General features: G+C 52.1%; 2 protein-coding genes across 3 annotated transcripts; both read right to left on the minus strand.

The window, feature by feature from the left end:
- Window positions 1–3,220: 3,220 nt before the first annotated feature.
- On the minus strand, window positions 3,221–12,732 carry MCM5 (minichromosome maintenance complex component 5). Of its 2 annotated transcripts, none has more exons than XM_059472535.1 (17): window positions 12,653–12,732; window positions 12,237–12,419; window positions 11,256–11,382; window positions 11,030–11,158; window positions 10,154–10,326; window positions 8,768–8,923; window positions 8,513–8,679; window positions 7,763–7,934; window positions 7,550–7,661; window positions 6,673–6,816; window positions 6,321–6,386; window positions 5,574–5,750; window positions 5,359–5,471; window positions 5,021–5,149; window positions 4,669–4,811; window positions 3,981–4,108; window positions 3,221–3,569 (listed from the first exon to the last, which is right to left on the minus strand). In XM_059472535.1, the coding sequence occupies exons 2-17, from the start codon at window positions 12,401–12,403 to the stop codon at window positions 3,468–3,470; spliced, it is 2,205 nt and encodes a 734-aa protein (XP_059328518.1). In that variant the 5' UTR covers window positions 12,404–12,419; window positions 12,653–12,732; the 3' UTR covers window positions 3,221–3,467. The 2 variants fall into 2 exon arrangements, with proteins under 2 accessions (XP_059328518.1, XP_059328517.1); XM_059472534.1 differs by having other exon boundaries at window positions 12,641–12,727.
- Window positions 12,733–15,329: 2,597 nt separating this feature from the next.
- On the minus strand, window positions 15,330–21,544 carry HMOX1 (heme oxygenase 1). Its single transcript, XM_059472922.1, has 5 exons — window positions 21,309–21,544; window positions 20,872–20,992; window positions 18,084–18,575; window positions 17,371–17,482; window positions 15,330–16,047 (listed from the first exon to the last, which is right to left on the minus strand). Exons 1-5 carry the CDS (start codon window positions 21,338–21,340, stop codon window positions 15,914–15,916), a joined length of 891 nt encoding a protein of 296 aa, XP_059328905.1. The 5' UTR covers window positions 21,341–21,544; the 3' UTR covers window positions 15,330–15,913.
- Between the last annotated feature and the right edge of the window lie 1,552 nt (window positions 21,545–23,096).

The following is a 23,096-nucleotide window of genomic DNA, read 5'->3' on the forward strand; positions in this document are numbered from 1 at the left end:
CCGTGGCATTAAGCACCACGTCCAGTCTTTCCTTACACACCTCCCTGGGCAGCCCATTCCAAGCATCTTTTCTGTGAAGAAATTCCTCCTAATGTCCCACCTAAACCTTCCCTGGTGCAGCTTAAGGCGATGTCCTTGGACAGCCAAAAATGCTGGCAAGAGCCCAGTGGACTGGTTCTCTTTGGAGTGATCCACTCACACAGATCAACCCATCTCATGCAGAATCAGATGTAGTTTACCAGTTCTTCAGGTACTAATTCACTGGGGCAAGAGGGCTTCTACCACAGCCCAAGCTTTGAATGAAAGGCACCTGATCCTTGTTGGTGCCTGCCTGGTTTGGGGTGATTACATCCATCCAGCTGTGATTCCCAGAGAGCCAAGCCAGGGGTAGGGAAGGGGCTTCCTGTGCCAGAGGCAGCACTGAGGGGAGGAAGGGACAGGGCCAGGTCAGCAGGCCAGGTAAGGCAATGCTCTGCTGCTCAGATCCAACTGGCTAAGCCTGACTGGTTTTGCTCTCTCTGTTAGTATTTTTGGTCATCTAACCACACTTGAACAGGGACTTTATCCCATATCTCAGCATGCCAGAACTTCAGGTGAGACTGACACGCCTTCACCAGGAGGATGATGGTCCTTTATCAAATAGATATCACCGTGCACCTATCCAATTGAGAACTGCTCACACAGTTTCCACCTGCAGTGCTGTGCTCAACACAAGTCAGCACCAAGCAGTGAGCTCAAGTTCCAAACAATGCCAGTTGTGCACATCCCAGCTCTGCTCCTTGGGATAACACTGCATGCATTAATTGCTAAAAGATGTTGTTTCACGTCGTATGCACACTTACATAACCTCACACCATATCATCAACACAGCTCTTGGCACAAAGATATCAATCATTCTGATCCCCAGCACAGAAATCCACCTCAGCTCTTATCATGTCACGAACACAACATTAAAAAATGACAGTTTCCAACCTCCACACCTGCCAACGCCCAGCACAGCTTGATGTTCCTGGAGATGATGGCTCATTTAAAACCTCTGAATGACACATGACCACCTCTGGCAACCGGCAGCAGCCAAAATCCAGCAATGTCCTTCTGCTCCAGCACAGAAAAAAATAATTGTGATGATGAGGGGGTGCCTGAGGGAAGAAAAGAAGCCAGGAAGGAAGGGGGAAGGAAGGTACATGAGGGAAATAGAGCCCTTTGCACTGTGTTCCCTTACCCTCTGCCCATCTCTCTCCCCACGCAGCCCCACTGCTGAGTGTTCTTTTCCAGCCTGGGAGCAGAGGCTCAGTCTCCTCCAGAGGCAGCACTAGCAGCAGGCTGTGGGTACTGATCCTGCACTCCCACACACAATCCCCTCTTTGCTCAGCTCTTGTGCACCTCTGAAAGGACCACAGATACTGCCTGCACCTTCAGAGCAGGCACAGGGGTAATTGTGGGACACTGGCAGGGGCTGAGAGACCTGCAGGACCCATTACTGCAGCTCTGCAGGGGCCGTGGCAGAAACACAGCCACCACACCAGGCTGCTGCCTCAGGCCTGTGCTGACCCTGCCCTGAGAGCCCCTCCTGATGCTGCCAGCTCGTGAGGAGGGCAGGATGCTCTCACAGACACAGGAGTTTTGAGAACTTGTTTCTAGGGCAGGATGTGGCTGTTATTCCCACATCCACTTACACTTATTCCTGGAGATGATCCCCTCCATGGAGCAGCAACATCCCTCTCTTATTTTTCCATCCAGGGAGCACTGTGAGGACAGAAGATGCCTTTTTTTTTTTTTCCTGAGGGGAAACAAAGGGGCCCTCTTTTGCCCCAGCATTGCTTGGAGCATCCAAGAAACACTGCAAGGTGCTTGGCACATGCAAAAACATGGGGCAATAAAATCACCTGAGAGACCTATCCTGGCCTATTCTTTGGGAGTCTAGGTCAGCCTTCTCCTCCTTCTAGCCCTCCACAAAGGCTGTCCCTAACCAAAAAATGGGAGAATGAAGAGCAGAAGGCTGTTCCTCTAATTTGCAGCCAGTCTCTCCCATGCCACCACCACCACCAACCCCTCCAGACTTCCAACTCCACAACCACACACAGAGTGCACCATGTGCCTCAAACCCAGCCGCAGGGGGATGTTGTTGGACCCCCAAGTGCTGCAGTGGGGCCCAGCCCTCGTGTGGCGCTGCCAGACTGAGTGCACAGCACAGCCCAATGGAATCCCTTGGTTTTCCCTCCAGGAGAAGGAGGCAGCGCCACGAGCAGGGCCACAGTCTGGCATCCTCGAGGCTCTGGTACCCTCTGCTGGCCCTGAAGGTTTCTGTTGCTGTTGAAACCTCTCCTGGAGTTTTTCAGCCTGAAAGCAGCCACAGGCACCAGCCTGCCCACCACGGGCAGCAGCTCTGCTCACCCAACACCGCTGCCTTCCAAGGCCCCCACCACTGTCCTCACAGGCTGCTGAGAGCAGGGCCCTACCAGCACCATACATCTTTGTGAGAACACCTGAGAGAGCCAGTACTGATTTGCTAGAAATAACAAAAATCTGCCAAGTTTTCAAGGGCAAGGTTGTGCTGCAAATGCAGTGCAAGGGTGAGTAGCTGCAGAGGGCAGTGTCCAGGAGAGGCTCCTGGTGTGTGGGACAATCTTCCCCAAGGCCACTGGCATAAGGGAGGAGGTGGCAGGGACTACGTGGAGGACAGCACACAGCTCATGGGGATTATCCTTCATCTCCATCCTCACTGGAGCAAGGAGTGAGGATGGAGATGAAGGATAATGAAGGGAACTCTGCCCATGCCTCAAGCAAGACTTTCACACAGCCCTTTAACACTGCAGAGTAGAGTGTCCCTGCTGCAGCCCAGGAAGAGAGCAAAGAAGGATTAGCAAAGAGCAGGGAACAAACAGCAAATAATTTCCTTCACTGCCACTGGCTGAGGGGGAGGGAAGCAGCAGACTGCACACAGGGAGTGGCAAAGTGCCTCCTGCACTGCTGAGCCCAACTGGACAGCTTGTGCCAACAGGCTTCATGCCTTAATAGACAAACCCTGAGTGAGAACTGAGTTTCTGCCTTCAGGGCTGCTGGTGCTGCCCATGAGGCTGGAGCCTGGGTGAGAGTAAGTGCATTAAGGGAGGGCAGGCAGGAGGGACACCCTTCTATCCAAAATCCTGCACGCCCTTCAAAGGAGGAAGGAGATCCATCCCCTCTGCCCCTCAGGGGCAAAGATCCCAAGCCACCAATATCAGGTTTTATTTTAATACAAACTAAAAGCTTTTGAAGTTCAAAGAAACACAGACATGACACAGCAACAGAGCACAAAAGGGATGCCCTAAGCACCACAAATCCTCGTTCAAGATGGAGGCCTGGGGCTTTTGGGCTCCCCGAGGAAAAGCTTCTTTCAGGAGCAGGCCCCAGCTCCCAGGGGCACTCTGCCTGCTCCTGGGCAGTGTCAGCAGCAGCAGTTCCTCCTGGAGCCTGGGACAGGGAGGTCACTTGATGCGGTACAGGACCTTGCGCTGCATGCGGTGCTGGATCTCCCCCCGCCGCATCATCAGCTGCAGCACCTTGTAGATGGCGTGTTCTGGGTACTTCTGCAAAGGAGGAGAGCAGAGCAAGGTGAGCCAGCGTGGAATAGCCAACAGGAGCTCAGCAGGAACCTGCAACCTCTGCCAAAGCCTGGCTAGGACTCTAAAAGGAGCAAGCCCAAGACACTGATGCTTCCTTTCCCTACTTTAGATCTGACTGCAGCCAGTGTCACAAACCAAACAGTTCTGGTTTCAAGGGTAGGACCCCAAACAACCCCAGCCCTCAGAGCTTTTGCAGAAACTTACCTCAGTCTCCTTAAACTCTGCAATCACATTGCACACCATTCCCTACACACAACTTCTAACGCATGACCAAAAGGTTCACCAGTCTGCCCTTGAGGAAGGGGTTTCATGCCCCCAGCAGCAGCCTGGGGTCCCTGGTCTCACAGCCCAGCCCTCCCTGGGTCCCTGACCCACCTGGCGCATGAAGTCCTGGACAATGCTGTGCTCGGACACCTGGGAGCCGATGGCGAAGCGGCGCTTGAGCTGCTTCTCAATGCGGGACAGCATCTCCTGGTCCTCCTGTGTTGTGAAGCCTTCTGCCCCTGCAGGGAGACACTGAGTGAGCTTTTGTGCTGCCCAGCTGTCACTGTCCAGGACACAGAGCTCAGCTCCTGTGTCTCCCACCACACCTGCACAGCTTACAGACTTTAGGGAACCTATGAACAACTCCACTGTAAAAGGCTGTGGAGCTCCAACCACAGAACTCAATGTGGACCTGGCTGCTGGAGCTTTCTTCAAACCCTTTGTTCCATGCTGCTGCCCAAGGAAACATTGTCTTCACGCCCATAGAAAAAGATCTTAGAGGATTAATAGGTTTGGGAAACCACACCTAGCACCAGATTCTGCCCTTGGGGCCACAAGGGTCCAAACCAGCCCTCCCCTGAGCAGCACAGTGTCTGCCTTTGCTCTCTGTGTGAGGCACAGCCCCAGAGCCATGCTGGCCCCTTGCTGCCCAAAGCATTGCTTTGTCTTTGCTCAGGAAGGAGGTCCAGCACCTGCCCCTGACAGCTAGGTCCTGAAGGAGGAGCTCGTCTCTCCCTGCCCTGAGCAGCCAGGCCCAGCATGTCTCTCCTACCCCCACAACAGAGCATCTCCTCCTCACCTGACAGGCTGCCCGACATGGCTGCATCCAGCGTGGACACGTGGAAGAGCCGCAGGGCCTCCTCCACGTCTGCCTCGGTGGCAAAGGGCTGGAGCCTCATCTTCGCCAAGGACTCGGCAATGCGCACGATGGCCTCCAGCTGCCTGCAGCCACCAGAGACATTCCCTGCTTTCTACTGCCGCTTCAAGGGTGTTTTCTTCCCCCCAGCTCCTGCCATCCCCACCTACCCTACTCCATGCACCTCCTGCCTCCCCCCACAGCACTTTCAGGGCTTGGGGCCACACCCTCTCAGGCCAGCCCCTTCCTGGGCGAGCCAGTAACACGGCCTAGCCCCAGAGGGGGTGCTGCCCACCGGACAGTGATGGGGATGCTGGAGCGGCGGTCGCTCTCCTGCTCGTGCTGGCGGGTGCCGCTGCGCATCAGGACGTAGCGGTTCTTCAGCTTCTCCGCCGCCCCTGCCGACAGCCGAGGGCCACACTTCCTGCAAGGAGGACACCAGCTGGAGCCAGCGCCCAAGGGGAGGGAACCCTGGGCACCCCTCCCTTCCCTGGGTGTTGCAGCACCACAGAAAGCTCCTCCTGCAGCCTTTTCCCAAGGCAGGAGTTAAGAGAAAGGGCACCCAGAGTGCCGGGTGCTTTGCCTCTCACCACTGCCTCCCAGGTGCCAAAGGCATGCCCGACAGACACTCACGTCCGACAGAAGGAGATGAGCTTCTTCAGCTTGTTCAGCTCGATCTCGCCCTCCACGGCCTGGGTCTGCGTCAAGGCACTCACATGTAAGGCCATCACGTGCTTGGCCAGCGTCTGGGAAAGCAGAGGCAGTCAGAGAGCAGGAAGGCCCCTGCCTCCTCCTCCTCCCAAAGAAAGGGGCACCCTGAGTCCAGCTGCACCCGCGGCTCCACGCACCATGTCTCGCTCCTCATTGTGCTCATCCTTAACGATGAAGATCATGTCAAATCGGGACAGAATGGTGGGCATAAAATCAATGTTCTCCTCGCCCTTGGTGTCATCCCAGCGCCCAAAGACGGAGTTGGCAGCTGCTAGAACCGAGCAGCGGGAGTTGAGTGTGGTTGTGATTCCTGCCTGTGGGAGAAGGCAAAAAAAAAAAAAGGATGGTGTCAAGACCCCCTCCATGTCACAGCAGGTCATTATTCAGTGAAAGGCTGAAAGCCATCTTCAAGGACTCACTGTCAATCACTTTCATTTATATAAAGCCCCAAAGTAGCACCCAGTTGCTCTGTAATGGTGGGACAGGACCCACATGTCCTTCTGGAAGGGGACTGGCTTCAGCTGAGACTTGAGCACTGAGTAATTTCATTTAAAACCTTTTGTCGAGGCAGAGACAGAGGAGACCTCACCCCAGGTTTGTGATCTGAGACAAACAATGGGCAGACAGGGCTGAGTCCTCCTGGGCAGCTCTGGCACAAAGCAAGGGTTTGCAGGTGCAGCCTGACAGCCACCAGCAAGGAGAAGCCACAAAGTTCAGGCTGCCCAAAGCCTCCAGGCAGGGCTGGCTGCTCTCAGTGACACCAGCAACCATCAATACCACTGCCTGGGCTCTAAAATGGGCAGTTCTGGCAAAAGATGTGTGGCCACTGGTTGCAGGGCTCTCAGATTGCCACTTCAGGGCAGCATGCTCAACCCACAGCTCACCTTGGCAATGGAGATGGTCTGCTGCTCCATCGCCTCATGGATGGCCACACGGTCATCCTCCCGCATCTTCACATCCCAGTGAGAGAAACCAGGCAAGGAGAAAAAGTCACTATCAGTCACCTCTGCTACACACTCACTGAAGTGAGCCCCAACATAAACGTCTGTGAGGACCTCTGCCCAAGCAGGCGGGATGTAACTGAATTTCCTTGCAACCCCATCCCCGACCTTCCCTGGAAGGAAGTGAGGGAGTCTCAGAGGAGCTGCCCTTCCTCCTGCAGCTCTGGGCTCTGCTGGGACAGGCTGGCACCCCAAGGGCTCTCCTTCCCACTCCCACAGGCAGCCCCACAGGTACCTTGTCAAACTCATCGATGCACACCACTCCTCCATCTGCCAGCACCATGGCTCCTCCCTCCATGAAGAAATTCCTGGAGACAGGGTCACGGATCACTGAGGCTGTCAAGCCAGCAGCGCTGCTGCCTTTTCCTGAGGTGTACACCTAGGATGTGGAACAAGGAAAGGGACAGGACATCAGCTGCAGCAGCACCCAGGAGGCCACTGCTCCAGCTGAGAGACAAAACATCCCTGGCACCACAAAATCCAGAGCTCCCGAGAGAAGAACCTCCAAGAAAAGCCCTCAGCACATGTAAAAAGCAGATGTGCTGGGTGAAGAGCAGGGCTATTGCCTCATCCCAAGCCTCAGACTAAGCAGCTGTGACACACCGGAGGGCATGCAGACACAAACACAGATATTAAGTAAAGAAGAGGGAGTGATTCATTGTTTGGTGGGCTGCTGCATTAGCTTTGTTTGCCCCTGGAGGGAACAATACAGTCAGAGGCTGAGTTTAATAGAGACTACAAAAAAACACAGCTGAAAACATAATTCTATGCCTGGGCTCAAGCTGGAGGTCCGTGCCTGAGATGCAGTCAACTTAATTTGTCCTGACCAGCCAGCCCCTCTGCTGATCAAGTCTCAACAATAAACAGCAGCACCAGGCACGTCTTTGGACATTTGCTAACAGCCTGGCTCACAGCATAATAAAAGGCATGACCTTCTTCACCTTCCCTCCCTCACTGCCCATCCCTTCCAGGCTGGTACTGGAAATGGCAGCTCATCTGCCTGTGGATGCACAGGCAGGTGTCTGCCATGACCACGGTCCTGTCTCTGGGGCTAGACACGGAGCAGAAGGGAGAAAGGGGTGCACTACACGTGGGCACCTCAAGCCACATACCCCAATGGGCGAACACTTCTCAACAAACTTCAGCAGCTGGGATTTGGCCGTGCCAGGGTCCCCCAGCATCAGCAAGTTGATGTCCCCTCTGCGGGTCAGGCCATCTGGGAGCCTGGAGTGATGGGGTTGGGAGGAGAGAGGGAGGAGAGACGGTGAGCATTTATTTTGGTAACAAAACAGTGCAGTTGGGAACCAGGGCTGACCCTTCCCCACCTCTTGCGGGAGCCCCCAAACAAGAGGCAGGCGATGGCCTTCTTGATGTCAGTGCTGCCGTAGATGGAGGGCGCGATGCTCTTGGCAATGGTCTCGTAGATGTTGGGCATGGCAGCAAGGCGACGAAGTTCCTCCTCTTCTTGAGGGGTCACTGAGCCACTGAAGCTGTGTCCTGTACAGGGATGAGGGGAACGATGCAACAGTGAACAAATAGAGGTCTTAGAGGAAACTGTATCACTCCCCCCATTGCACACTGCAACCAAAATCCCCTCTTGAAAATGATGCCAAGTGCCACCAGGTAGGAAGGGTGGAGAGGGCAGGCATCTGCTAACCCAGCAAGGCAGGCTGTGTCCTTAGAGGCTGGTAAGAAAAAGCAAGGATCTTGGGCAAAGCAGCTCTGCAGGAACCAGAGGGAGAATTACAGTCAGGACTACGTTTTAAATACAGTCTTAACCATGGACTTCAGCTGGGATCCTCAGGGATGGCTTAGCACTGGAGGACCCAGGCTGAGACCTCATTTAACATGACTGGGAAAAAGCCTTACAGGACATGACTATAGAAAGCCCAGGACAAGTCAGAGCCTGGAATGGCTTGAACTTTCTGCTACATAAACAGCAGAGATAGATGAAGGCTGTGATTTCAAACAGTTCTTGCTGAGGGATCGCTTCCTTGTTCAGGAATAGGGTGGGAAGTGTCTCCCAACACCAGGCTACCAACACAGACCAAATGAACACCAAAAGCAGCCCTCACCTGAGCCCTCCGTGTCCACCTGGATCCCCACCACACGGATGTAAGCGCTCCGGATGCCCACCCCCACATTGTAATGGCCTTTGTTCTTGCTCTGTGCAGATTTCTTGATGGAGTAGATCCCCATGATAGTGACTCTGTTCCCTGGGACAACTTTGTCACACAGGTACCTAAGAGGAGACAGGCAGAGGATGGTGGTGGGAAAGGATGGCAGCAGCACCAGCCAGCAGGGGCAGGGTGGCAGGGCTGTGCCAGTACCTGTCACAGTAGAGCTGCAAGTGCCGGGGCATCTCCCCGTGCGGCACGGCGTCTGGAGACTCCTGCAGCTTCAGGACCTGGAAATCCACGCACTTGCACTTATCTGGCATGATAAAGTAAGGGTCCAGAGGGCACCTTGGGCGGCCAGCTTGTTCTCTGTGCAGAGAGATCAGTCAGGGGAGGCTGTTAGCACTGAGGAGCCACCCTTGGAGCGCACCTGAGGAAGGGACAGCAAGGGACAGCTGCCCCTCCAAGCAGTGCCACATCAGCAGCTAAGGGCAGACACATGGGGCCACACCAAAGGCCAGCAAGCTCTCTGTCCTGTCTTCTACAAGTGCCAAATGTGTACATGAGAGCAAGCAGAGGCAGGGTGACACTTGTCTGAGCACTCTCCCTGCCTCCCACCCCTCCCCTGCTAGCTCTAATTCATTAATTACACAGAGGGCAGCAGCACAGACTCGGTGACACGGCAGGGCGTTTTTCTTTACAACCTCATGCACTAAGCAAATGTTAAGTGGTTTCTGGTGAGAAAGCAATTAGCAATGTGACAAGGCTGACATCCACCTCCCAGTCTCTCCAGCCATATCTGCCTAGCTAGATTACAAGTTCTCTGAGACAAAGAGCAGCTCCACATCCTGCTGCTGTCTCAGAGTGGCACGACTGATGCCTGACTCCATGCAGGGCTTTCAGGTAGGGCAACACCAGAGAGCAGATGCACTCATGCAGTCAGGGATCGGGAACAAGGTGCTTTACAGACCACACACATTGGGAATGATCCCTAGCCCAAACCCCTCTAAAGCTGCATTAGAGTTCAGGTGCAGAAAATAAATACTGGCAGGTATGAACCCAAAGACACAACCCACCAGGACTGGTTGCCTCGAGAGTTGCAGCACAATGGCAGTTTAATGCTCACAGCTCTCAGAGGCACCAGGAGCTGTAAAGCAGGGTAAAAAGGCCAGCAGAAAAGCATCCCTAAGGAAGGTAACACAAAATAGCCCCCTCAGGAGTGGGAATGTGGAAGCAAGGAGTTTGTTCGGAAAAGAGGAGAGCAACTAACACAGCATTATGGGACAGCTGGAGGCAGGAATGAGCCTTTAGGCACAACAGGTGAAACTCCCTATGAGTAAGAAGAACTCCCTGGACACGGTCACTCAACGCTGCATGCAGCACTGACCGTGCAGGGTCACAGCCAGCACGCCCACAGAGGGACAGCTGGAACCTGCCAGCCAGAAGTGCACACTGGCTCAGGGGCAGCACGAAGGGCGGAGGCAGAGCCACGCAGATGCTGCTGCCTTGTGGAGCAGGGATTCTGCAATGCATGGGATGCAGCAGGAGCAGGAGGAGGGAATGCAGTCTTTCCTGGCCCTGCAGCCTGTCAGTGCTTACGTGTTGCACTTCCTGGGCAGGGCGTAGCCCTCCAGGCCCGGGCGCACGGCGATACTGCTGATGGTGTTGCGGCAGCTGCGGCACTGGATGGTGATTCTGGTGGCCTTGGCTCTCACGGGGGTTGCTGCAATTACAATCCCAGGGATCTTCACAAGGTGGGACATCTGGTCAGACTGAAAAGGCAAAGGTGAAGGGATGGTAAGAAAACCATCAATGGAAGATGGATAGAAATCTACAAAGTACGAGAGCAAAGGACAGAGCACTCTGTGCAGACCACCACCAACAGCAATAATGTCCCTGCAGCAGGAACCAGCAATAACAGCCCTCTGCAGTCAGATCTGAGCTGCAGAGTAACACTGCTTGTAAATTAGTGAGTGACCTGCTGTGGTGTTACATTTTATTTAAATTGTATGCTCAGTCTCACCCCTTGAAAATGTACAGTTTATTCCAAGCCTGTGATCCTCCCCTGAAGTATCATGTAAGTATCTGTAATCCCATTGGCCCAAGGCTTATTCTGTGCTCACTTTGAATCTCCCTGTAAAATTGTGCGAGGGAGACGAGGCTCTCTCTTGGCCCTTTGCTCTCTTTTGGCCCTTTTCTCTCTAGGCTCTCCCTCTCTTCCCCTTTCCCCATTCTCCTTCAGAAACCATGCTGCTCCTGGGGGTGGGACCCCCAATAAACGCTCACCTAATGAGCACCCTCAGAATCTGTGTGGAGTCTCCTTGCCTGCCTGCTGCTACCAGGGAACTTACAGCTTAGGGGGCCCCCAGGTACTCCCTGGGAACCCTCAAAGGAACAGCAACAACCTGTCCTGAGCCATGAGACCAGATCCCCAAAGCTGCCCTGCAATCACACCACAGGCTTCACTTCACTCACCTTCAGGCTGCGGATGTTGGCTGCGTTGGCATCCGACCTCAGCATCACCTGGATGTCCTGGGGAGTCTCTTCCCCTGAGGGACGAGGACGAGTGACCTCATCTGCAACTTCTTTTGCTGCTTCTTCCAACTAGAGAGGGAGCAATGGGCCATCAGTGGGTCTGTTACAGCAGAACATCAGAGCTGCTCTCGTGACAATAGTCTGGGTTGCCAACCCCCATCCTTACCAGCTGCAGGTGCTCTGTTGGCTGCTTGTACAAATAGTCTGCGAGATCTTCATCAAAGCTGGCCAAGTCTTCCATCTCCACCTCCACCCAGTACTGCCCCAGGTTGTAATGCCGCTTGAGCTCATCCCTGCAAGGCAGGAAACAGCAAAGCATTGCAGGGCAGAAAGCAGCAGTCAAGCAGGGATCAGAAAAGGCAGGCTCTGCAGGGAGTCCTTGGTTTGGAAAGCAAGCAGGGAAAATCAGGTGAGCTCCAGGAGAAGCACAGGGGAAGCTGGGCAGCCTTTCACCCAAGCCCACTTTGAAAGGTGACACAAGACCAGGGACACCAGTGCCGCAGTGGCAATGTGAAGTATTTACTGGAGTTACATGACCAGATAAACAGGGAGAAAAAACTTGCACGTAGGATAATAATTACTATACATAAGATGTGGTTTAAAGCAACGGAAGTAATAACAGAACAGGTAACATTTTCCTTAAAAATGCCAGGATTAATGAAATTCAGAGGTGAAAGCCTGTTCTAACCCTTGATTATGATGCATATCCATGTTTTCTCAACGTGTTGAGCTATGTCTCTAAACTGCATAAGCAAAAGGTGGCCAAAGGAACTTCATAGAGTTGAAAGGAATACGTGCAGAGTGGTGCACTGATTTAATGGACACAGACAATTCTCCAAACCAGAGAGCACTACAACTTCAAACACAGAATCTCAGAACTAAGAGCAGTGCCTGGCAGTGTGGATCCCTCTATTGCTACGTTTTCCACTGGCTGGCTGCATAAAAATTTGTGACAACACCAGACCTCTGCTTTTCTGTCAGGTTAAACACAAGCATCTCTTAATACTGAGCTTTTTATGGCCTACGAGAAGAGACAGAGCAGCTATTGTTTGTGGGGTGTGCACTGCAGGAGGGAGGTTAAGAGCGGACTGGATGTGCAGGTGGGGATGGGCAAGGCTCAGAAGGAGAAAAGGGGCCACAGCAGCACCTGTATTTGAAAGTGAAGCCCGTCCGGTCCGTGCCCACCCGGTACTGCCGCAGGAACTCCTTGAACCGCTTCTGCAGCTGCGACTTCCGAACCTGCCCCTCGTCCACGGACGCGTCTCCCCCGAAACTGTCGCTGTAGTAAATCCCGGGGTCGTCGAAGCCGGACATCGCGATCGCTGCTCCGCTGCGGGGCGGGAGCGCTGCCTCAGCCCCGGCCGCCTCTTTCCCCCGGCCCGCACCCAACGCCCCGCGGGATCGCCCCAGCCGAGGGCCCCGCGCCGCAACCCACGCACGGGCCGCGCTCCTTCACCGCAGTACCCCAGGGACAACCCGACCCCGACCCTGATCCCACCCCGACCCCGATCTCACCCCGACCTCCACCCCGATCCCGATCCCACCCCGTACCTCGCTCCCTACCGGAATCCGCTCCCAAAACTTTTTCGCGGCAAAAGCGGCGCGCGGCGGAAACCAAACCGGGGCGGGGAGCGCGCGCTAACTCCTCCGCCGCGCGCTGCGATTGGCCCGCCCGCCACGCCCCGCCGCTGATTGGGCTGCAGCCGCCCCCTCGCCCCGCCCCTAGAGGGAGCGCGCGGCGCCGCTGCCGCCGCTGATTGGCCGGAGCGCTCCGCCCCCTGCCCGCCCCCAGCGTTGTGGCGCGAAATCTGGGAGCGAAGGGCGGGGGGAGGCGAAATGGCGGGCGGGCCGCACCATTGCGGCGGGGCGCGGAGGGGGAGCGGGCGATACCATCGCATTAATCACTGCTCAGGCTCCTGGGACAGCCGGCGCCCCTCAGGGCTCCAGGGCCGCCGCACACGAGTCCTCCGGGCCGCCTTCCTCATGGCTGTCTGTGAACCTGGGGGAAGGCCGGCCGGCCGGTCGCTGGGTGCGCAGTTCGGCCCCTCCAAAGCCTGGTACAGCGCGCCCTAGTGCAGAGTGAGGCGGGAGTGCACGGCAGGGGAGGCCCAGCCGCAGCCCGCGGGAAATGAAGAGAGGCCATTGCTGCACAGAAAGCAGGTGTACTCATACCGATCATAGACAGGCACAAACAAAGCCTTGGTCTCCATTTCTGCGGGCTTGAGGCTCAGTCTGGAATCTCCCGTGTGTGACAGCAATGGCTGTGAGATACCCAAAGCAGCATCTCTCTCCTGGCGTGAGCAGGGAGGGTATGATGCCTGTCAGAACCTGTGAAAAGTGCATGTATTTTATGATTGGCTTCTCGCAAGTATTAAAATGAATATTATATGTGTTGTGTTAGAAAGCAATGCTGTATTAATTTTCTGAAGTACTGTGTTAAATATAGTTTTAGGTTATAAAAATTGTTAAAATAGAAACTATGCTATGTAAGATGCTTTGTTTAACAGAAAGGGCTTGCAGCGAGATGACAGCCACAGGACACCTAGATCTTTCAGAGAAAGGGAATTTATTGCCTTCTTATCAGAAGAAACAAACTTCTTCCCACCTCGAGGGCGCTATTAGGATTAGAGGGAAGAATTTGATGAAGACCAGACCGAATCCTGTGTTTGAATGGAATTTATGCATCATGTATGAGGTGTATGAATACGCAACCGGCTATTGTTTTTAAGGGTTAATCCTTTGTTAACTGGTGTCCTTTTTTGGGCTTGTGATGCCCAGAAAAAGGTACCCGGACGTCCGTAACTCTTTGTTTTTATTGTCTCATATTGTCTTAATTCAGTTTGTCCAAATGGTTATTACTCTAATTGTGTTACTATTTTTTAACCATTTTATTTCTATTAAACTTTTAAAAATTTTAAAAACAAGTGATTGTTGTTTTTCACAGAACCCATATTTCCCACCTTTGAGGCTGCAGTCAGGCTCTCTGAGGAGAGGAGAGGGCTGAGTGTGGTGCAGTGTGTTTCTGAGCTCATGGGCATTTGTTGGTCTCTTTGGGATCTGAGCTTCCTGATCATGTTTGAATGAACAAAATGGTTTAGTTTGGCTGGTTTAGAGTGTCTCAACAAGTAGAACTTAATTCAAATCTGAATAAACAAGTTCTTGTATTTAAATAGCTATCAAGCAATATTCCTGCTCTTCAAACACCCGACTATCTTTTTTGTGAATTAACTATTTTTTCTGGCAGGTGGAGCCAAAGGGAGAACTATTAAAGAGGGTTGGGGAAGGGATGCAGAGTGGAAAAGAGCCTGAGAATGATAACAGTCCTATTTTCCCACTGCTCATTCTCAGCAGGACCTGCCTGCTGATTCTTGTTCTTTGAGCAGGTTTGGTGCTGATCATTAAAACAGATCAGTAGGAACACGTTTCTTTGGGATTAAGGTCACAGCCAGAACAGGCACATCAAGGAGACAGGTTGATCACAGAGGCTTTCTGGGTGATAACACGGCACTTTTGTCAGTACCTGCAGTGCCATACCCACCTGCAGCCTCTCCTGTGCCGGGGGGGCTCCTGGAGCAGGCAGGGCCTGTGGCTGGGCACAAACCCAGCCCTGCAGAGGTGCCTCAGCAAAAGGCAAGGAGAGCCAGCTGTGTGCATGGGCTGCTGCAGCAGTGCTGTGAGTTTGGGGTGCCTTTAGCAAGGCCACCTGTGTGCCAAGGCCTGGGACTGAGGGTGAGGGCAGTGGTTGTGTGCTTGATGCCTCCCTTTCAGCCACCTTGACCGAAACCTGGGGTCCCTTTAACTTCTGGCAGGTGAAATCACGCCTGGCAGTTCTGATTCCCCATGAAGCTGTTGCAGAGGCAGCCTGTAATGCAGCCCTTTGCTGGCAGCTCAGGGAGAGCTTCCTGATTTCAACCAGCTGAGGGTCCATCACCTTTTGCTTGTGACAGAATAGCAACCAGCTCTTATGGGCCACTTCCACCCCTTAAAAGTACTCTGCACGCTCACTGAATTTCGTGCTGTTTCTAGAAATAGAGAGAGCAGTGTGTAGGAGCTGAAGGAACCTGCCCCAGCTTAGAACAGGTTATTGTTAGCACTGAGTGGGAGCGGAGTCTGGATCCCACTTCTCTCTATTGTTGTGTCTGTGCAGGCAGCAGCTCCAAAAGACATAAAGCCAGGAGGAAGAAAGACACCTCCTTTTTCCCCAGGTAAGGCTTTAATAATAGCAAACACCAGGCTCAAAGACTTTACATTGAATTTTATTACGTGTATAAATTATACAACCAGACAAGAATGACACTGTATGTCCAACAACTGTCTTTTGTTTTTCAAAGACAAAAATATGGGAAAAAGAAATAACAAAGACCTAGTAATGTCATGTAAAACGAACCCATGGGAGCATGTGGCTCCACAGGGAGAGTGATCACAGTATTATCTAGCAGTATAAAAAAACTGAGCAAACAGAGCTCCGAGGAGCTCCATCTTTCTGAGGAAAGACAGATGCCAAAGCTGTGTTTCTGATCCTGTAGGGTTTTTGTAGGCACTCTGTAAAGCAATGACAATTCCTGGCCATTGTTTTTAGCCTTTTGCACCCTTGGTTTTTGGTGATAAAGTTAGTCTCCGAGAAGAGCTCACACCAAGCACAGGAGAAACTTTGCCTGACCCCCCTTACAGCACTCTCTGATTTCCAGGAAGAAAAGTCTCCGAGTGTTAGTGGCAGAACCAAGATCACAGTACCCAGTCAGGGGTAATTTCTCTCATGAGGACTGGGGAGGGTGGATTAGTTCAGGGTGAGGGAAGTCACAAAGAGAGGTGAAGGTCCTGCTTTCACATGGCAAACAAGCCCACGGCGACGGTCATGGCGAGGCAGCTGAGCGCCACGACCCACCGCAGCAGGGAGGGCGCGCCGGCGTCTCTGCTCCTCGGCCGTGTCCTCTCGCTCTCCTTCCCCGCTGCTGCCCCTGCACCGGATTGGGAGAAAACCAAATAAAGACAAGTGAGAAGAGGCTGGGGCAAGGAGCTGCTAAGGAGCAGTGTGTGCTCTCCCCAGTGCCAGAGCACACCCTGCTGGGTTTGTCCAGGGAAGAGGGAGAAAGGCCAGAGCGCAGCTGGGAGAAACAGTGGCAGCAGGTTCTGCTCTCCCAGTGCAGAGGGGAAGCAGCAGACTTGACCTGGGAATCACAAAGGCCACAGCCCCTCTGCCTGGAGGTGACCACCAGCCTCTTCCCTTGTCTCCTCATGGGCTTACATGTGCACTGCCCAGCTCCATCGAACCCCTGAGACGTGCAGAGGACAGACAAATACTGAAGCTAGGATTTTAAAAGGCATTTTTTGTGTCCTACTTCTCACTGATTTAATTAGTTAAGCTTCTAAAGACCTTGAACAGTCTTCAGCACTCCAAGCAATTTCTGCAGTACAACTTCAGGATGGGATTCCTCATCCAACACCAAATTTTTCTGAAAATCTTACTCGTATGCATGTATTGGGAAAGGAATGGCAACGTTTCACAGACAACTTTTAATGCCTTTCCCACAGAAGCTGCTTTAAGCTTCACTATCCAGAGATGCTTAAGGCAAGGTTTGCTTTTCATCTTTGCCATGAAAAAACTGTGGTTCAATCCAGGATGCACTGAAAACAAATCTCCATTTTAGCTTCAGAATGGGCAGGCCATGAGGGGTTTTTATTTGAATTGCGTGTCCTCATGGGAACCACTCTGCTCTGCAAACATCTGAGCTCACTCCTCACTCAGGCACAGGCCTGATTACATTCCACCATCCACAGCAGTGCTCACTGTGAACCCAGCACACTCTCTGCAGTGTTTTCAGCAATACTTCTGGGAGGCAGGAAAATGATCAGAGGGAGATCCAGTCCAAAAGGACAGGCTGCTGGATAGGACTGGGTCCAGAGAACCTTCTGTCAGCATCACAGCACCACGGCTGATCTGCAGCACCCAAAATTGATGCCTTTGCCTCTGTGAACTCCAGGTCAGTTTTCTCTGTGGTGAATGAACGTACATTTTTTAAAGGCCTAGAGGTGGAGAGAGGAGTCTCTTTTTGTAAAGCTTCCTCCCTGACACACTTTCTGAAGAGCCCACATGTGTTATCCTTGCTCTGCCATGTCTAGAAGTTTTGCACACAGCAGTGCCTCTCCTTGCACTGCCTGCTGATGGCTGGAGAGGAGATGGGGCAAGCGCCTCATGCTAGTTTCCCAATGGCTTTTACAAACAAGGACAGAGGAGGGGAGGAAGGAGCCCTGTGAAGCACCTGCCCCTGGAAGTGCCTTACCATGCTGGTGTGATTTGTTGACGCTCCTCGTGCGAAGCTGCTCTGCCTGTGGCTGCACAGGGTGACCATTCTCCTGGCCCTTGGACACCAGCTCCTGCAGTGCCTCGAACACCTGGGGACAAGGAACCCTGTCTCATTGTGTGGCCTCCTCTTGCTCTTTCCCTGGACCCCCTGCCCCTTCCCCAGGCATTTTAGGAACTAGAGGAAGACACGAGGCTTCAGTCTAAATCTCCTGGCACATTTTGCATGGAACAAAAGTTGCCTGTGAGCTCAAGAGGATGTCTTTCAAACTCCTTGTTCTCTTTGCAGGTTCTCCCTGAAGCTTTCAGCTAAGGAGAAGCCTGTTGCCCACCTTCTGTTGGGAAGGAAAGTGAGGTGCCTGTCACCTAGTCAGAGTGCACAGGGGATCTGTGTAAAGTCACCACAGAGGCAGGACAGATACTCTGTAGTATTAACCCTCATTCATATCTGAATAGTGGCACATGGAATGACTGAATTCAAGCACTAAGGGAGGGAGAAGAGCTTTTCAGAGACCACTGTTTTATTTGGCTGCCAGGTTGGAGAAGCATGGCCATCCAACTCTGACCAGCTCGCCCTGATCCACAACTTCTCCTAAGCTGCCCAGTGCAAATACTGGCCTTGCATTTCCCCTGTAGCTATTTTCTTGTTTGAGAGAGGATGTGGGCTGGCAGGGCTGGCTGGTTCTTACTCACCCGTATATTTAACAGGAATGCTTTCTTGGCCTCCTCCGTGACTCTTTTCTTAGTGGCAAGGTCCATCTCGAGAGCGTTCATGCGGGAGCGATAGAGCTGCTTGAACTTGGTGGCATTGGAGACCCCATCAAAGGTGAAGAAAGCCAGCCCTTCCCCAGTGCTGGGCAGCTGGAGAGCCTTCTGGGCAATTTTCTTCAGCACCTGCCCCCCAGACAGGTCTCCCAAATAGCGAGTGTAGGCATGGGCCACCAGGAGCTCTGGCTCGTTCTTGCCTATGTAGTGGAGCCTCTCGACGTATTCCTGAGTAGCCTCAGGACAGGGGAGCTCTTCCCTCCAGTTTCTGCCATAGAAGTACTTCAAGTCTTCCTCCAGGGCAGCTTTGCGGTGCAGCTCGGCCGGAAAATACAGCGGGGCATAAACGGGATTGTTCTTGTTGCGTTCAATCTCTTCCTCCAGAGCAGAGTAGATGAAGTACAGGGATGCTGTAACCAGCTGAAAGAGAAGAAAGAGGGTGAGCTATAGGTGCATCTGTTTGTTGCTTTCAAGTCTGTGGGACAAACTGTACTAACAATAAAGGTACTCGTGGGCACACCCACTGTGAGTCACAAACATCTGTGATGTTGCAGATTTCCCACCTGGAAAACAGTGCAAGCTACAGGGAGACACTGTTTATCCCTTCCCTTCTGCTTGAGATAGCAATCAGGTGAGCCCTTTCCAGCAGGTATTGGTCTTACTTGCTCTGAAGTCACTGCCTTGCCTTCCAGTTAAAGTCTGGCAGCTTGATGTGATGTAAACTGGAGCCCTGTTTAAGCATTCCCGGTCCCTTCCCGTTCCCTCAGTCAATAGGAGGGTATTCCCAAAGGTATCCTTTCTGGTACATTGTTCAAATTTGAATGCTCCAAAATGTGGCTTTCCTTTGTGGGGCCTTGTGAGATGATGACACACCCTGGTTATTTTTCAACATATTCATCCTGTCAGCATCCCACCGTCCTGGGAACTGAGGCACCACCACTCTGCTCACTCAGGCATGCAATGGGGTTGCCTCCTCGGTTGCCCCAGGGAGACAAGATAAAAGGGATCTGGAAGCACAGCCTGCCTCTGAAAGATGCCTTTGTGAAGGAGTGCTGAGAGACTGTGTTCTCCCCTCTATTTTGAAACCATTGTTATTGTTGTTTTTCCCAGCTTATGTGATACTTTCTTCTATCTGCCAACTTTTCCATGTGATCTAAGACAATATAGCTGTGTTCTTTCCTTCCCCAGGCATTCTGTTTTCAGAGGCTCTCACACCTTCACCACCCCTTCCTTACCCTGGGACCCCTTGCGAGCAGCAAATGGTGAAAGCTGAAGGTGTTGCAGTAGAGCTGAGTCAGGTTTGGGTAGGGGGGATTATGTTGCTCACGGGAGAGAAAGCTGTTTACTTTCTCACAAAGCAGTCAGTTCTGCAATGAGAGAGTTCCTGTTTCAACCTTGCCCCAGTGTGCCAGAAAATAGGACTTTGATAAGCACATGGGCAGTGACTGGTTGTGGAAACAAATATCCACCATCTGGGGGGTCACGTAGCAGGCCAGATATATAGGTCTGCCAAGAGTAAACAAAAACAGTTTTTTAAACAGTAACCTGTTACCCAGCTTACCGGAAAAGAAACAAAACATGGCAACACTGCCTTCCAAATTAAGCAAAAATGTAGCTCAGCTGATTGTTTTCAGAGGCAGGTAGTGGTTTAATGAGAAACATGGCTTTTAAACACTTGTTAATTTTTAAAATCCATGTCCCATCTCATTTGCCTGACAGCATGTAAAAATCATCTAAGAAACCAAGTTCTGTTCCTGAAGGTCTTTTTACAGCTTGCCTGTCTCAAAGATCACTGCCTAACCAATGCCATATTTCGTACAGCAGGAAGTCAGCACCTGAGATTGAATTTATGCTTGGCTAAGTATTCTGAATGTCACCTATCAGAAATAAGCAGTCTCTTTCCTACTTCTGTGGATTTATTTGCCAAGGAACAATCCAACAACAAAGTAATTAAGCCACAGGTTGAATTGGTAGCTGTTGTTTGCAAGTCCATGTGTCACTTCCTATGGCCTCTCAGGAATTTCTGGCCCAGGTGTTTGTTTTGGTTTTGCTCTTTGTTATGTGGCTCAGATCCCAGGAATTGTATCTAGCCAGGTTAGGTTAATATGTGGAAATGTTTCTCTTTTCTCTTGAAAAAAGCAACAGGCTCCTGCTTGTTAGCAGCAGACACAGATTGCTCAAACTCAGTCTGGTTTTGAGTTATTGTTCATGATCTCAGCTGTGGTATAACTCAAGTGACAATGCAAAGTTCAGTGCCAGCAATGATCCCACATCCTCACTTTCTCACCATCCCATCATTATTTCTAGCTGCAGCTGCCTGGAGTGTTGTAAATACAGAATTCTCCCTCTTTTGGGCATTTCAGCTGCTCAAATATCTGAACATAGTTCTATCTCCATTAACTATGAGTGGCAATAATAACATGCAGGCATTTATGAAGCAAGAGAAAAGCAATAGCATTAGTCCCATCAACCTTTTTTTCCTTTTTCTCCTGTTTGAGCTTGGCTGCCCATTGTGATATCGCAGAGTCCTTCCCCACCTTCTGCAAGGGGAGCCAGTAACACCTCAGGGTGCAGAAGTTCCATGTTTGCCATAGGAGATGCTGATACATCATGTCCCCTCACTCCTCACCTGTACTGGCCCCATCCTGCCCCCTTTAGTCCCCATCTGATCTGTCTGGTGAGGAGTTCCCATCCCCAAGCAATGCTGCTGGAGTACCTTGAACTCCTGGAGCGACACCTGTCCCTTCTGGAAGTTCCTCATGAACGGCGTGTTCTCTGCCTGCTCGTGCACCTCCTTGGTGGCTTCCTTCAGCAGCTCTGACAGGTCTCTGGACATCCTGGGGAAGAACAGTGAAAGATATTAGCGCTGGCTCCTCTGACAAAACAGATCTTTGCTCTCTAGGACAAAAGGGGGAGCCTGGGATGGCAGAGAAAGGAGCAGAGCGTTCCCGAGAGGTGTGGATGGGACCCAGAGAGCACCAGCTTTCCAAACAGTGTCCCGAGCAAGGAAGGCTGCCAGGCTCCATCCAGAGGTGGAGGCAGCAGCGTGCCTTTCCCTGCAGAGCGGGAACAGGAACAGCATTCCTAAAAGCAAGGCGAGAAGCACAACGCTCCTCTGACAAAACGTCCCTCTCGCTCCCGTGCCGCTCTCACCTCTCGGAGCTGTGGGACTGGGAAGTTTCCATGTTTCTCCACTCCTGTGCTTCCCTGCTGGTGCTGGTGCTCTGCTCCTTCCCGTCAGCTCCAGGACAGCGAGGCTCTGAGCTGGGCTCCGTCCCGGCCCGGATTTATAGTGCCGGGCCACGTGAGCAGAGCGCTGACCTCAGGCTGCACAAACTCCTCTTGCAACACAGCAGCGCTTCCCTCGCTGACACCCCTGCCGGCCCCAGCCCCCCGAGCCAGGAGGAAGTCACCAGATGCATCCTGATAACTAAGCAAAAACAAGAGGACGTCCAGAAACTTCTCTTTTGAGGGTGCCTGGCTCTGTAACCCTTTCAGTGCTGTGAAAAACGCCAATCACTTGTTTTTAAAATTTTAAAAAGTTTAATAGTAATAAAATGGTTATAAAAATAGTAACACAATTAGAGTAATAACAATTTGGACAAATTGAATTAAGACAATATGAGACAATAAAAACAAAGAGTTAAGGATGTCCAGGTACCTTTTCTGGGCAGCATAAGCCCAAAAAAGGACACCCGTTAACAAAGGATTAACCCTTAAAAACAATAGCCGGTTGCGTATTCATACATCTCATACATGATGCATAAATTCCATTCAAACACAGGATTCGGTCTGGTCTTCATCAACTTCTCCCCTCTAATCCTAATAGCGCCTTCGAGGCGGGAAGAAGTTTGTTTCTTCCAATAAGAAGGCAATAAATTCCCTTTCTCTGAAAGATCTAGGTGTCCTGTGGCTGTCATCTCACTGCAAGTCCTTTCTGTTAAACAAAGCATCTTACATAGCATAGTTTCTATTTTAACAATTTTTATAACCTAAAACTATATTTAACACAGTACTTCAGAAAATTAATACAGCATTGCTTTCTAACACAACACATATAATATTCATTTTAATACTTGCGAGAAGCCAATCATAAAATACATGCACTTTTCACAAGTGCCTTGCCCGTGGCAGGCAGAGCCTGGGTGTTGCCAGAGGCGCTCCTTGTCCTGGGCACGGTGGGTTGGACAAGGAGGGTGGATGTACAGAGCTGATGCCTGGGGCACAGAGGGCAGCCTCCTGCACCCTGCCTGGAGAGCTAACCCAGCCCTGATCCTCCCCTGCTCGGGCACAGCTCAGCTATGACCATCCCATCTCCCGTGGCTGCGCTCAGGCACCACCAGCTCTGGCCTGCAGGTGCCAGACGTGCCCTTGTGCAGCTCCCCCTTGCCCTGGGCAGTGAGCCCTGTCACTTTGCACAGGTGTGCCAGCACCCATGCACAGCAAAACCCTTTCCACGCTCTCCTGCTCATGGAAACAATGGCATTGGGTTTGTTTGACAGCTGGCTCCTGTCATCACCACAGCAGCGTGCAGGGCAATTCAGGAAAATGGCACACCCATGTCCCATATTCCCAGGAGGCTGGGGTAGCTGAAAAGATATCATACAGCACTTGAGGGACACTGAGGAAATCTGCAGAGACTTTCAAAGGCAAATAATTCCTCTGATTTGGGAAAAGAGTTGGACATGCTGCTTCTGCCAGTAGCTGTTGCTCTGCTGGGCCTTTTTTTTTTTTTTTTTTTTTAATAAAGTGGTCAGTGAAGCAGCCAGCAGATGAAGCTGGGCCCTTCTTTTCTACCTGTAGCTATGCTGGAAGCTGGGCTAGCAGGGGCAGGTGATGCACTGGCTGGCTGTACTTTGGAAAAGCACACATTTGTGCTCAGCCCAGAAGAGCAGGGCACCCAGAGCCACCATTCCCCTGCTGCTGTGGGTGTGAGAGCCT

This window comes from Ammospiza nelsoni, chromosome 5 (assembly GCF_027579445.1).
Source record: "Ammospiza nelsoni isolate bAmmNel1 chromosome 5, bAmmNel1.pri, whole genome shotgun sequence".
Lineage (NCBI taxonomy): Eukaryota > Metazoa > Chordata > Aves > Passeriformes > Passerellidae > Ammospiza > Ammospiza nelsoni.